At 38.5% G+C, this 13,208-nt stretch overlaps 1 protein-coding gene across 1 annotated transcript; it reads right to left on the reverse strand.

Moving 5' to 3' along the window:
• Window positions 1-3,690: 3,690 nt before the first annotated feature.
• Window positions 3,691-10,504, reverse strand: LOC113049379 (KN motif and ankyrin repeat domain-containing protein 1). Its single transcript, XM_074559830.1, is given in 10 exon segments — window positions 3,691-4,283; window positions 4,419-4,517; window positions 4,657-4,857; window positions 4,975-5,117; window positions 5,654-5,873; window positions 6,502-6,588; window positions 6,659-6,803; window positions 6,994-7,093; window positions 7,879-7,971; window positions 8,075-10,504. Coding segments are annotated over 10 exon segments (3,144 nt in total). The 5' UTR covers window positions 10,077-10,504; the 3' UTR covers window positions 3,691-4,229.
• Between the last annotated feature and the right edge of the window lie 2,704 nt (window positions 10,505-13,208).

The following is a 13,208-nucleotide window of genomic DNA, read 5'->3' on the forward strand; positions in this document are numbered from 1 at the left end:
TCAGCATGTGCGTTGAAATCAGCATCAGTATTATCAGAGCTGCTTGAAGACTTGAGCAAAGTTAGCAACTTGTCATTATCATGTTACAGTCTTTCTTTGTCCTCCTTTAGATTTTGTAATTGTTCAGCCATTGCTCTCAATCTTCGCTTTCTCTGCTTTGTTTTCACATTGTAATTTGTCAGTTTCATATTTCTGTAGATGCTGTCGAATTAGTTTGAGCAAGATTACAGGCAAGCCATATCTGTTGGTGTTTGTCCTTAAGCGCTGCATCTTTCCATAAGCCCTTTTAATGTCTGACAAGGCTCATAGTCCACTCTCTGAGTACATGATGCTGTACTTCTGGCACGTCATCATGGCACTTCCTCAGTTCCAGCCTTTTGTCCAAATATGCATTCAGATTCTCCAACATCTGAGCAATGGTAGCATTTGGAGGTTCTGTCCCATTTCTTTCTGTTGTTGGCCTCAATGCAGGATTATTGCCATTTTTTGTGCAGACTCAGCAATGGCAAGTACATGAAAAGGGTCCTCAGGGGTGTGAAAACAGAACAAAAGTTGTTAGAGTTGTTAAATTCACAGCAGTCTGTTAGACTGATCATTTCAGTTACACAGACAAATCTTTAGTTAGATAACCCAGCTTAGTTTTCAATAGTACATTTTCTAATTTTCTGACAAATCCTGAGTGATAAGTCTTTTCCAGTTCTTTATAGCTCAGTCCTAGCTCAAAACTTAGAATTACATGGCTTCAAATTTGAGACAGACAAAATGTAAATGCATCTGACTAAAGATACACATAATCTTTCAAGAGCTTTTAAGCTTAAAATAAATCATAAATAAATATATAATAATAGATAATAATCAAAAAAATTGGCCAGTAGCTAAACGACTACATTCTCGCCTGAAATACTTTTAAAATTACATTTCATGACACAATAACAGTAATATTTTGAAAATGATCCAAATAAATGGTGGTTGAACTCAACCAATGTTACGTGAACTCAACCAATCAGGATGTTTAGCACCCAAGTCCCGCCCCCGAAAGTTCCGGAACCTTGAGAAAGTACTACCTCGCCAGCCGGGACTTTTGCCGCATTTCCACCGCAGGAACTTTACCCAGGAACTAGGGACTTTGGGCTGGTACTCTGTGTGCTTCCACCGCAGGAACAAGGAACTAAATAAAGTTCCGGGTAAAAAAATGCCCCTCAGAAAGTCCCTGCTGGCGAGGTGGTACTTTTTGTGATTTTTGACCACCATTTATTCGGATAATTTTCAAAAATATCTGTTATTATGTCATGAAATTTAATTTTAAAAGTATTTCAGGCGAGAAATGTAGTTGTTTAAAACTCAAATCTGTGGTTTATTTATAAAGACAGCACCTATTTTAAAATGTGTTTTCGCAACAGGTCTGGGGGAAAAAAAAGTTCCTGGTACAAATGTTCCGGGTAATTTTGGTCGAAACACGGCATTTCTGAGGGGCATGTTTTTCCCAGGAACTTTATTTAGTTCCCGGTTCCTGCGGTGGAAACACATTAAGTACCAGGCCAAATTCTTAGTTCCTGGGTAAAGTTCCTGCGGTGGAAACGCAGCACTAGTTTTTCCCAGGAGGTCTCCCATCCAGGTACTGACCAGGCTCAGCTCTGCTTAGCTTCATGGGCAACCAGTCTTGGGTTCCAGGGTGAAATGGCTGCCGGCCATAATAATATGTTCAAATATCCAGAGCAGTTTCTAGAAATGCACCACTGAAAGCATTCTGAGCAGCTGTATCTGTGACTGGTGTGGGAGCTGCTCCCTCCTGAGCAGACAGCGGCTGAGGCTGGTAAAATTAGCTCATCACCGGCTGTGCTACTGAACACTGATATCTTATATGCCACAAGAAGGCCAGGTGTGTTTGTAAAAGCCACATTTTCTGTTCTTCAATCTAAAAAAAATGAATTATACAGTTCAGGCAAATATCAACATTTTAAGATATTTTTGTCTTCTGGGTGGACCAGCTAAAGTTCCCCAAGGGAAAAACGAACTAAATGTCACTGTGAAATTCCACAGAATTTCCACATTTCTTTTGATGTGTAGACAGAAACACATTACATGACTTTTAAATTACAAATTACAATTGTAGCACTAGGCAGTTACCTATGGCTATTTTTTATTTTATTAATACAGTAATAAAGGATTCAGAAAACTAAGCAGTTTAACTACCATGGTTAACTTTTTGTAAGAGTTGGGATGTCCACATTTTTGTTGCAGAAATTATTGAGGCTGTCGCATTTCTTTTGCAAAAAGGTGGCCAAAAATTAAAGATTAAGAGGATATTTGAATTAAATGTTTGGTCGGTATTAAAGGACTAACAGCAGCAGTAGCCAGGCCTTTGGCTCCTTTTGTAAGCACTTGTAATACTATGTAATGTGCATAAATTGTTCGGCCTACTTTGTATTACATTATGTATTTTTACAGTTTTATTCAATGAAGCAAGTAATTTTAAAGGCTGTTGTTGGCTTGGTCTGATTTTATAACCACAAAAAAAATATATTTTTTGTACTAAACCATGAAAACAAAACTTAATTTGGTTAATTTGTAGTTACCATGGCTACAAGAACTATGATTTTTGGTTTAATTTGTAAAACCATGGCTAGATTTTGTAAGGGAACATGAAAACTCAGAGAGAATATTAGATGCGCTGTTGGTGGTTAAATTTTCACTTACATTAAAACACATTATTGTCAACATCAAAAAAATGTTTTCCTGTATTTTTGATCAAAATCAGCATTGATGAAAGAAACGTCTTTAAAAAAAAAAAAAAAAAAAAAAAAAACATTAAAAAGACATGGTTTAAGACATAGTTACAGCCTTGCCTGAAATTGATGCACAGGCTTCTTCTTCTTTTTTTTTTTTCTCAGCGCCAGATCGCTGATGTCTGTTCACGCCATAGTTGTTCATCTTTATCTTTTATTTATATATATGTTAATTTTAATATTAATATAGAACTAAAGGTTTTTTTGAGCAACTGGTATGGTGCTTCCCCTGCTCCCCGGGAGTTGGTGGCCTATGCAAACTGCGTAGGCTACTCTGTGTATAGGGAGCGGAGGTAGTGTATAATAACCACGGCAAAACAACTTGGTCCTTAATTACTACTATATTCATGTTACATGGTACTTTTGATGTTTTCATGTAATGTCTTGATACTCTATTGGTCAGAAAATATCTTTACCCACAGTCGCCTCACTCAGGTGTTAAACTTGACAAAGACCTTCTTCATCGTTGACAAATGACAGATTGATAGTTTTTAATTAATAGTAGGCAAATATCCACTTCCTGCGATTTTATTGTTCTCTGTTTTACAGCATCCTGTAAACCATTTCAGGGAGTGAAAAATTATCAATTCAGTTCATGAGTGATCAGTCAGAACAATTCAGATTGATTCAAAAACGATATGGCCGATTCAAAAGAAACAAATAATTTACACTCATGTATCGGGGAAACTGTTTAGATTCTAAACGACCTACTGAAACATTGGGTATGTTAGTCTGGTTTTCGTCATTTCGATTTTTATAATAATAATAATAATAATAATATTTCTTTGCATTTGTTCCTTAGAGTTAGCATGACCTTCCTCATGTCTGCTGATCATCTGCAGTCCAGCTTTTCACCATTGGATGGCATTACAACTGTAGGAATTCTACAGTCAGATCTAAAACACAAAAAGAGAGCACAGTAATGCAATATTTGCAGTAAACACTAGGTGGTGATGTAATCACATATTTATTTACTTATATATGAACATGACATTTACAGTTCATTCATTTTTAGAGAGTTCGTAAAATCTAGATTTCAGGTTTTGGAAGTGAATAGTTTAAAGCCTACTTGGTAAAATATATATTACAAGAAACTAATTCAAGCTTTTAAAATGTGAAAATAATGTATATAATCTTAAAATGCATACAAATTTATACATCACCTAAAATTAATATATAAAACAGTTTTGGCATGCAGTTTCCTATTATAGTAGGTGTTTATTACTCTCATTTTTATATCTGGAAAACCTAACTGTCAGTAAAGAAGAAAATAAATGATGCAGCTTGTTATACCAACCGTGACTGCACTTTTGAAAATACTGCTGTCTTTAATATTAAACCTGTTAAAAACATAACCTGTCATATTCATCTCTGTCATATGATTGAACAGGTCGTTCAGAGGGGATGTCTGAATGGATGAAGAGAGCATGGGGAAATGTCATATCAATCAGAAGAGCTTATGCGTGCAACAGGTGGAGTCTTGCTTCGAGGGGAACCCTGTGGATGAGCATTCACACACACACACAAACATAAACTGTTGTGCAGCTTATGTGAGTAATTGGTAAGAATATGTTGTTGGTAAGTAAGTAAATTGCTAAAAGAGAGTAAAAATGTAGACAATTATAGTCATACCCTCGTTTGGCCTTTTGAGTAGTTGACATGGGCATAGAGAAGCATAGCAATATCTTTGTGTCCAGCTTCCAGAGCAATAGACAGAGCAGTGCTCTCGTCCTACCAGCACACAGACACAAAACATACCAAGAAAAAGCACACAGACAAATTTAAACAAGAAAATCAACACAAAACACAAATGAAAATATTAAATCATCACTTTAAATCTTTTCTCTCAGATAGCCACGTGGTTCCTCACATTGTCAGTCAGTGTGGCATCACAGCCTGGCTGGGCCAGTAAGAGTTTGACGATGTCAGCATGGCCGTGTTCACCAGCACACATTAGAGCAGTTGACCCCTCATCATCCTGGATGTTGACCTCTGCTCCAGCAGCCAGCAGAGCCCTGAGCATATCTATACGCCCATGACTGACTGCTAGCATGAGAGCCGTCTGACCAGCCTATTGAGCAAACAGCACACAAAAGGATACACAGATACTCTTGGGTATAAACCGTTTTCTCAGTTAGTCATATAAACATAGCTCAATATTAAGTCAAAAACATCAACAGACAGATACCTGGCTGGCCTTGGCATTCACATCTCCTCTGCTGAAGAGTTCTTGCACCACCATCATGTCGTCTTTCATTTCCACGGCAGCCAGGGAGGCAAGCATTATGGGAGTATAACCGGCCTTATTCTGATAATCAACATTACATATTCCTGCATGAGAAGGAATCAAGACCAAATTAATTATCCACAATTGGAACCCTTTTGATAGTGTCAACAGAAAAAAAATATACCTCTGTATTAATATTTATATATGTTTTTTTTTAAAGAAGTCTCATACTCCCAAAAGCTTTTTGTTCAAAAATTCAGTTAAACAGTTATATTGTGAAATACTATTAGATTTTAAAATAACTTATTCTTGTGATGGAAAGCTGAATTTTCAGCAGTCATTAGCAGGCTTTAGTGTCACATGATTCTTCAGAAATCATTCTCAAAAGTATTAATTCTTTTATGAAAAGAAGGGGCATTAGAAAACCATTTTTAATGGATTCTTGCTGAATAAAAGTATTTGAAAAGTATATACTTGGTTTTTAAATATTCAAAGCAAAACCAACAAGCACAACTAATACAGCTAGATAAAAAGTAATACAGCTAAAGAAAGATATATAGAATGAACAGAAAAGTTTGATCTGGTGCAGTACTTCACAACAGATTAATCTAGGAGTATAGGTTAATAGATTTCAAGGTACCTGCAGCAAGCAGAATCTTTACTATGCTGAAATTAGAGTGTGACACACTGTAGTGGAGGGCCGTGTTGCCATTTTGGTCAGCCATGTTGGCCACATAGCACAGGACATCAGGCGAGACATGGCGACAAGCGAAGAGAAAGTCCTCCACGATCTGTGGGCATGCCCTCTTCTGACTGGACACACAGAACCACTCCTGCTGCACTGTGCTCAGACAGGAGCACTTTTACAAAGACAAACAGATCAAATGAAAAATAAGGAAAGAAATTTAACTAAAATGTCAGGTAAAGTATCTGGGTAAACCACACAGAAACTATTTAGACTTGATAAGGAAAGAACAATAAATATGTAAACAGTATGAACAGTAAATATAGAACACATCAACAACTGAGCTTTTCAGACTGAAATACAGTTCCACAATACATCATAAATTAAGCTTGGTTTGCCCTTCTTTTGTTTTCCGGTTGTTGAGTTATATATTTCTGCGCCTTGAGAATTAATTCCCATAGGTTTCTTAAACATTTTTGCACACTAAAGCTAGAGATGTCTGAGATGGTTCAACACTGTGGATGTTGCTGCAAAGCAACAGAACACACTAACAATTCAGCCATTAACAATTTGGGTGAAATTATTACTCAGCAAAAGCCCAAAATAGTGATTTAAAGTCTATCTCTTATAATAAAGGATATACAACACACATTTATTCCAAGGGCTTTAAATGTTACAGACTAAGACTTCTCAAAAAGCATCTACTATACAGTAACTACTAACTGAAGAGAAGAAAAAAAAATAGAAAGCAATAAAAGCACTGACTTTAAAACACAGATCTCTGTTACTCTTCTGAAACTCACCAGTTCTCTGTTGGATATAGCCTTGCTGCCATTGAGGTGAACCTCCAGAGTTTGGCAGGCAGAAAGCATCTTCTCACTAAATTTATACTTACACAGTAGAAAACAAATGTCACATGATAACATTTTGCTAAACAGCATCATCTTGCACTGATAAAACAAAACTTGTTAGAAGCATGAACCTTTCTTTTCTCTTGGGAATCTTCCCTTTATCTTTGGCACTCCCCTCTTTCTCCCTCTTTTCTCTTCTTTTCTGCTCTTCATTCTCAGAATCACCACCCTCAGACAGGAAGTCCACAGGACCTCTGTATAGATGCAAAGAGAGAAAGAGATCTACAATTACATGTACAATGCATAGGTGTGAATAGCAATACATATTCTTCAAAATTAATTACACAACCAATCTGCTAATAGAATTCTAGTTTAGCATTAAGAAAAAATGGGACACTAAGTTACATTGTTAGTTATGATTAATTAATGAAAGCCTTTATTTACCTATGTGAGGCAGACTTAGGGTTCATACTATCCATGAACTTCAGATTGGTGCATCTCCTTTTCATGATGGACCTGAGGCAATGATCATCACTGGGTGAGCCTGAAAGAAATGCAATCATATTCCTGATTAAATTAATAAGATACGACACAACATATGACTTTCAAGTGAAATATGATATTGCTTGTTGTTTTTGATTCGTAGATTCTTTGTTGTTTTTGATTCGTAGAACTCGTAAAACAAGGTTTTTAAACTGAAGTTTGGGGATAAAATTAAATCTGCATACAGTTGATGTTTAACTCCCTTTCCTTGCAACATAATATTTAAATAATAAATAATACGAAATTAAGTCTTTTGTGAGGGAACCCTCATATCTGCGGATCCTTGCCTTAAAAAAAAAGGCTTTACAATTCCTGAAAACATTCCATTCTTGTTCATAGTCTGCCATGACAGCACCTGAACATGCATACACTCCTTTATACACCACACACACCTGCTAAAGGTTATTTTTATTCTGTAATAGGGACTCCTGAAACACAAACATTCATGTCTTTCAGAAACCATGCACAGAGCAGGCTTCCAGTGTGGATGGTATTCATGCCTGTGTCTGCCACATACCAAAAGACATGAAGCAATTCCAGAAGCCAACAGCAACCCAAATATTCTAAGTTTAGGGCTTATTCAGCCAAAAGACAAACCAGAGAGTGCTATTTTCACCTCCTGTTCAAATTCCAGAGCAAAAAATTAGCTCCGAAAAAGTCTCCTCCTTTCTGCTTCTTTATTTTTTCCTGCATGCATTTCTTTGTCAGCTGGAGTAATTTAGACCAGGATGCTATACCTTTGCTTGCTAGCTGACTTGAGTTGCATTCGAAACAAATAATACATACCATGAAGAGCAGCAGACATCTGCAACTCCATTTGATTCTTTTCTTTAACTTTTGAAGTTTCATTTGATCTCTGGTTTTGTGCAATGACTGGGACTAAGAAAGAAAATGAAAGCAAGCAATAAGCTAAAAACACATAAAGTATCTAAAATTCCAAAAAAAAAAAAATGCTTTCAAAGGCAAAGACACAAATATATACCTCCAACTTGTTTATCTAAAACACAATAGGACTGCAGAATGACTTCATGTTTTGCCCCAGGGTGACTGTCAGTTAATAGGTCCTGTTGTTCTTTAAGTAATTTTTGCATGCGATCTATATAAAGGGCAAGTCCAGGCTCAGTCTGCACAAACATTTGGCCCTCTGAGTCGCGTATTCTCCCGTCTCCCACTTCTACGCCAATGCTACGCGTCTTGACCAGATCTGGCAGACGAGATGGACCACATGCAATATTGCGTGTATGAAGTCCGATGAGGATATTCTCATTGACATTTGCCATTCCAACGCCCACGGCACGTGTCATAACCCTAGGAACAGCAGGGGTGCTTTTGCTTCTATCTAAGCATGCAGTGGTTCCAACAGAGCGCATCTGAACAGCAGCCACTTGGTCGCAAATCTTCCCATCTCCAACCGCCAGAGTTCGGGTCACTGCATGTGCTGTGTTGGTATGTCTTTCCCTGGTCAGTGTGTGCTATGTGTTGGTGCTGGCTTCAGAGATACAGGCTTGCAAAGTGCTGGTGCTGCGTGAGACGGTGCAAAAGGCTGTGCTGGTACGCTGAGACATGGTCTGAGGGATTGCCATCACACCCAAGTCAACACTTCGAACTGGGTCAGTGACAGTTCCTTGGGAAATTAGTGATTTGACAGATCTGACATCCATGTCGACTGTGCAGTCACCACAGCCCACTGTTTGGCGGGAAATGCTCCTTTTGTTCTCCAATGTCTCCGAGGTAATTGTGGCAGCATCACACACACACACTGTCATCCCAACACCTTGACTGTGTGTTGACACACTCTTACTTCCGACACACTGATCTTTTTGCACTACTCTTTTGCGCACCTCCCACTCTTCCATAGGTGTATCTGGGCCAGATGATGCAACCTTTATCTCAGGTTTGCAGGAAATTCCAACATCAATGGAAATCTGCTCTAGTCCTCTTCCAACAGCAGAATGCACAAGGTTGGTGTGGTTTCCAACCCCAAGAGTGCGAGTTTGCGACTCAGTCTGGGTGGCGGCGCAGTTTACCTGCGGGTGTGCAGAGGAACTTTTGTCGGCACGGTTTCTCGCTTCTGCTTCCCGCAGTTCACTCCTCAGCCTGCCCATTTCTGCCTTGAGCATTGCTTCTTTAAGCTCTGCCTCCAGTATCTGAACCTGGTCACTCAAATGTTGGATGGTTTGCTGCTGCAACTCGGTTTCTGCTTCCTTGTCGGATACCACACCGAGCATAGTCTCAGTGACACCAACAGCCACTGACTGAGTCTCAAGTTTGGTATCGACAGCAACATCCTTACTGAAGTTTGATTTGTGGTGATGAATGACATAGACTTCATCGATGCGCCGGTCATCTCCAACTGCGACACACATTCGATCCCTCATCTTGAAAGCTGAGGATTCAAGACGTGCATCTTGAATCTTCCTTTCAAGCAGTTGCATTTCAACACTGAGCTGTTGAAAATCCGTCAGACTAGAGATGGCACTGTGCTCCCAACCCTCCATCTCTGGCTTGCTGGTCAATTCTTGTAAATCTTTGTAAGTGCTAGAGCTAGATTTTTGAGCTTCCTCTTGGCTCTTGACCAAGGCGGTCAGTTGTCTCTTTTCTTCCTGCAAAACAGCAATCTTTACCTGTAGGACAGGAATGGCCTTGACTTGCTCCTCCAGGTCCTTTAATCTTCGTAAAGCAGCTGCCATCTGATCCCTGACCATCTGCAGGTGGAGTGGGCTTACACCGCTCACTGGAGATGCCTGGCCTGAGCTTAAGGGGCTGATTTTTAGGCCGCTCCCCAATAACAAGGTACCTTGCCTAGGCTGGTCTAAGACTGTCATCTTAGCACCTTGATTTAGGGCACTCCAGCTTGTGTATGGAGACAGGGTACCGGTAGAGCCAAGACCACCAAAACTGGCCAGTCTACGCCGTGGCTGCGGTTCTGGAGGTCCTTGCTGCAATGAGCCTTTCTCATGTTCCAAACACATACATGTTTCCATCAGAGTCTTTTCCACTAGAGGATTTGATTTGGTTGGGGTAGGATGTTGTGTGGCTGGGGCAGGCGTCCCATGTTCATTCCTCTGACAGGTTACTAGGTCTTGAGGGACCTCTGGTCTTTGACTTGAAGATTTAAGTTTGGAATGGGGAAGTGGCGGTCTTCTTTTGTTGACAGAAGAGGAGGAAGAGGATGAAGAGGGAGAGGTTTTCTTGGTTTCATCACTGCTCACAGAGGACAAAGACTCTGAGGAAGTCCAGTGTGTGGGGTTTATAATGCGTTGTGGCTCAGAGGCAGCATTTGCCACCCCTGGCCGCTTGTTAAAATGCAGTCGGCGAATGGTGTCACTTCGCTCGATATCATCCACGTCAAGCTGGTACCCATACAGTGTATCGACGCTGAACGGGCTACTCTGGAAAGTGTCAGCAGAGAGCTCACTCCAGTCTGTTTAAACAAAGAAGACAAAAAAGAACCTTACCAGAGAAATTTGAAGAGAACAGTGTTTAATATGAATGACTCTTTATCATAATTTTTTTGTAAAAGCTAAAAATACACTTCCAAGCCAAGGATGAAAATGTTTGACTATAAAGTAACTGACTTGCCTGAAAACACTATACAAAATCACAGAACAAAATTGAGACTTGCAGAAACCAAAAAGAAAACCATTTCAGAGTTCAAAATAAAATAGTACATACATATTCTTTATAATCCAAAAACATTTCAAATGGCGACATTCTCAACTTTCAAAATCTGATTTCAGTGAAAAAGTAGTATGCATTCCTTGTTAAAACCCTAAAATGTCAATCAATATTTTATATACACTTTCAACATTACATTTTTATGATTTTTCTTACCTGCTGATTAGAATTTCCGCAAAAAAAATGTTAATTAAAGTTGTAAAGTTCCAGGAAAGTTGAACTGCTCTCTTTCTCTTCTCTGTTATTCTGTCTGCCCTCCTCCTCCAGAAGACCTTCAGTCTCTTATTTTGCATTTCTCTCCACCCATCGCTTTTTTATTACCTTCTTCTTTCATCCATTTAAGCACTCTTAAACATTTCCTTTGAAAAGGAACACACACACACACACACACCTCCCCAATCAAATACAAACAAATCTACCCCTTTTAATTATTCAGAAAGAAGAGAGAATGCAAGTCAAAACCATTCCGGTGATAAGTGGTGAAACTCCAACTGCAGAGTTGCTGATTCTTACGTTGTCGATGGAAATAAGTTTCTTGAGTCATGGCAGCTGCTGATTAATTTTACCGCTGTTAAATTTTTCAGCAGTGGAAACGCTGGGAAAATAAGAACAGACAAGAATATATAATCGGAGCACATTCAACATATCACCTAAGATGTGCCTGTTGTTGTTTAGCTGACAAAAATGTATTTTACTAAAAAGCAAAGTACTGCAACCAGAACACTGCTATTAATCTCTCCTTGTTCCACAAGAAACTGTTACAGGTATTTCATGTAACAATTTAAAACTCAAACACTTCAATCAAACAATATATAAACAAAAATATCCAACTGGAAAGGGGAAAGATGAAGGTTTTATGTTTGATTATTTATGGTTAACAGATTCATTATCTTTTCATATTCTGCCCCCTGCTGGAGATATAAAATGTAAGCGGTCTGTAGTTCTGCATTACACCACCTGAAGAAAGAGAGAGGCTGAACGAATGAGAAAGACAATGATAGTGAAACATGAAGGCATTGTTAATTTTTACTTTTCTCAGTCTTTTAGATAAACTGGTATGAAAAAGAACGTTTTTACAGTTGCTACAGCTGCAAGCAGGAGTAATAGCTCAGTGACAAAATAAAAGGGACCCTGCAAAGCAGGAGAAGCTTGCACTTTCACTGCAGACAGATATCTGAAACATAAGACCTGCTTTGACCAAGCGTAGTGTCAGCTGAATTGCTTGGCAGTGGGAGGGCACGGACACATTGACAACACACACCAGTGGATGCACACTGATCCATGAACACACACGCATATATGATATAAGCATAAAGGCTTTAGAGCAATAAAGTAACACCTAAAAATAACAACTAAGAAAATAAATGAAAAGCACAACTGATTTAAGAGAACAACAAAGTTCTGTATAAGTATATATATATATATATATATATATATATATTTTTTTTTTTTTTTTTTTTTTTTTTTTGGTACATATTAATTAATACAGTTGTTTTCGCTTTCCAGAAAAACAAATATGAACTGAAATGACTACTCCTGGATAAATAATGTATGTATATAATATGCATATAATTTGCAAAACATTGATAACAGACAAAAACAACAAATTAACTGGATTTCTACATGTAACAAATGCCAATGCTGTTGACTTTGTCAGCACTCTAGCAAAACAACTAAAAAGTAATCCTTAAACAAAAACAATGTTTTGTTGGAATGCAATGAAAGAGGGAAAAGCAATCTGGTTAGCTTTACTGGATACTGCATTCTTTAAGGGGAAAAATATGTATGTGTGCAATAATGGACATAATCTGCTCCTGGTACAGACCAGTATATCTCGGGCTCACAGGATTTACACACTAATTTGAGACTAGCTCAGATGTGCTACAGAGCCCAGATCCTTAACTAATACCACCGTCATATTTCATTAATGTAAACATAACTTAAATAGAGAGTGCAATAACTAATACTTTGTAATTTGGCAGCAATAATTACTCTACCTTGCCTTGAGATATTTTTTTTTAACTTTTAACTCTGAAACATTAATGATATTTACATACATTTAAAGACTCCAACAAGCCATCTCTGCAGCAATATATTTCTGGACTGCCCCAAGGAACGACTAAATAATACAGTGAATAACTTCCAAAATATAGGCTATCCCATCTGCACTAGTGCAGGTGAGTCTGTTGTTTACATACCAGAGCGAAGCCCAGCCTCAGAGATGAACACGAACACTGCTCAGCGTTTCTTCTGCGTTTACAACTGAACACTCTTGTTTATCTTGAAACAGTGCTCCAGATTTGAAAGCTTAGTTTGAACGGCCAGTCCTGGAGTAACTTTTCCATGCTGCTCTCTGTAGATATGCGTAGGGAGTTGCTGCTTACGCCATGACGCACTGCGGCAGGTGTATAGCGTGCTACTTCGTACTTATTATTTAA

Source organism: Carassius auratus, chromosome 30 (assembly GCF_003368295.1).
Source record: "Carassius auratus strain Wakin chromosome 30, ASM336829v1, whole genome shotgun sequence".
NCBI classification, from domain to species: domain Eukaryota; kingdom Metazoa; phylum Chordata; class Actinopteri; order Cypriniformes; family Cyprinidae; genus Carassius; species Carassius auratus.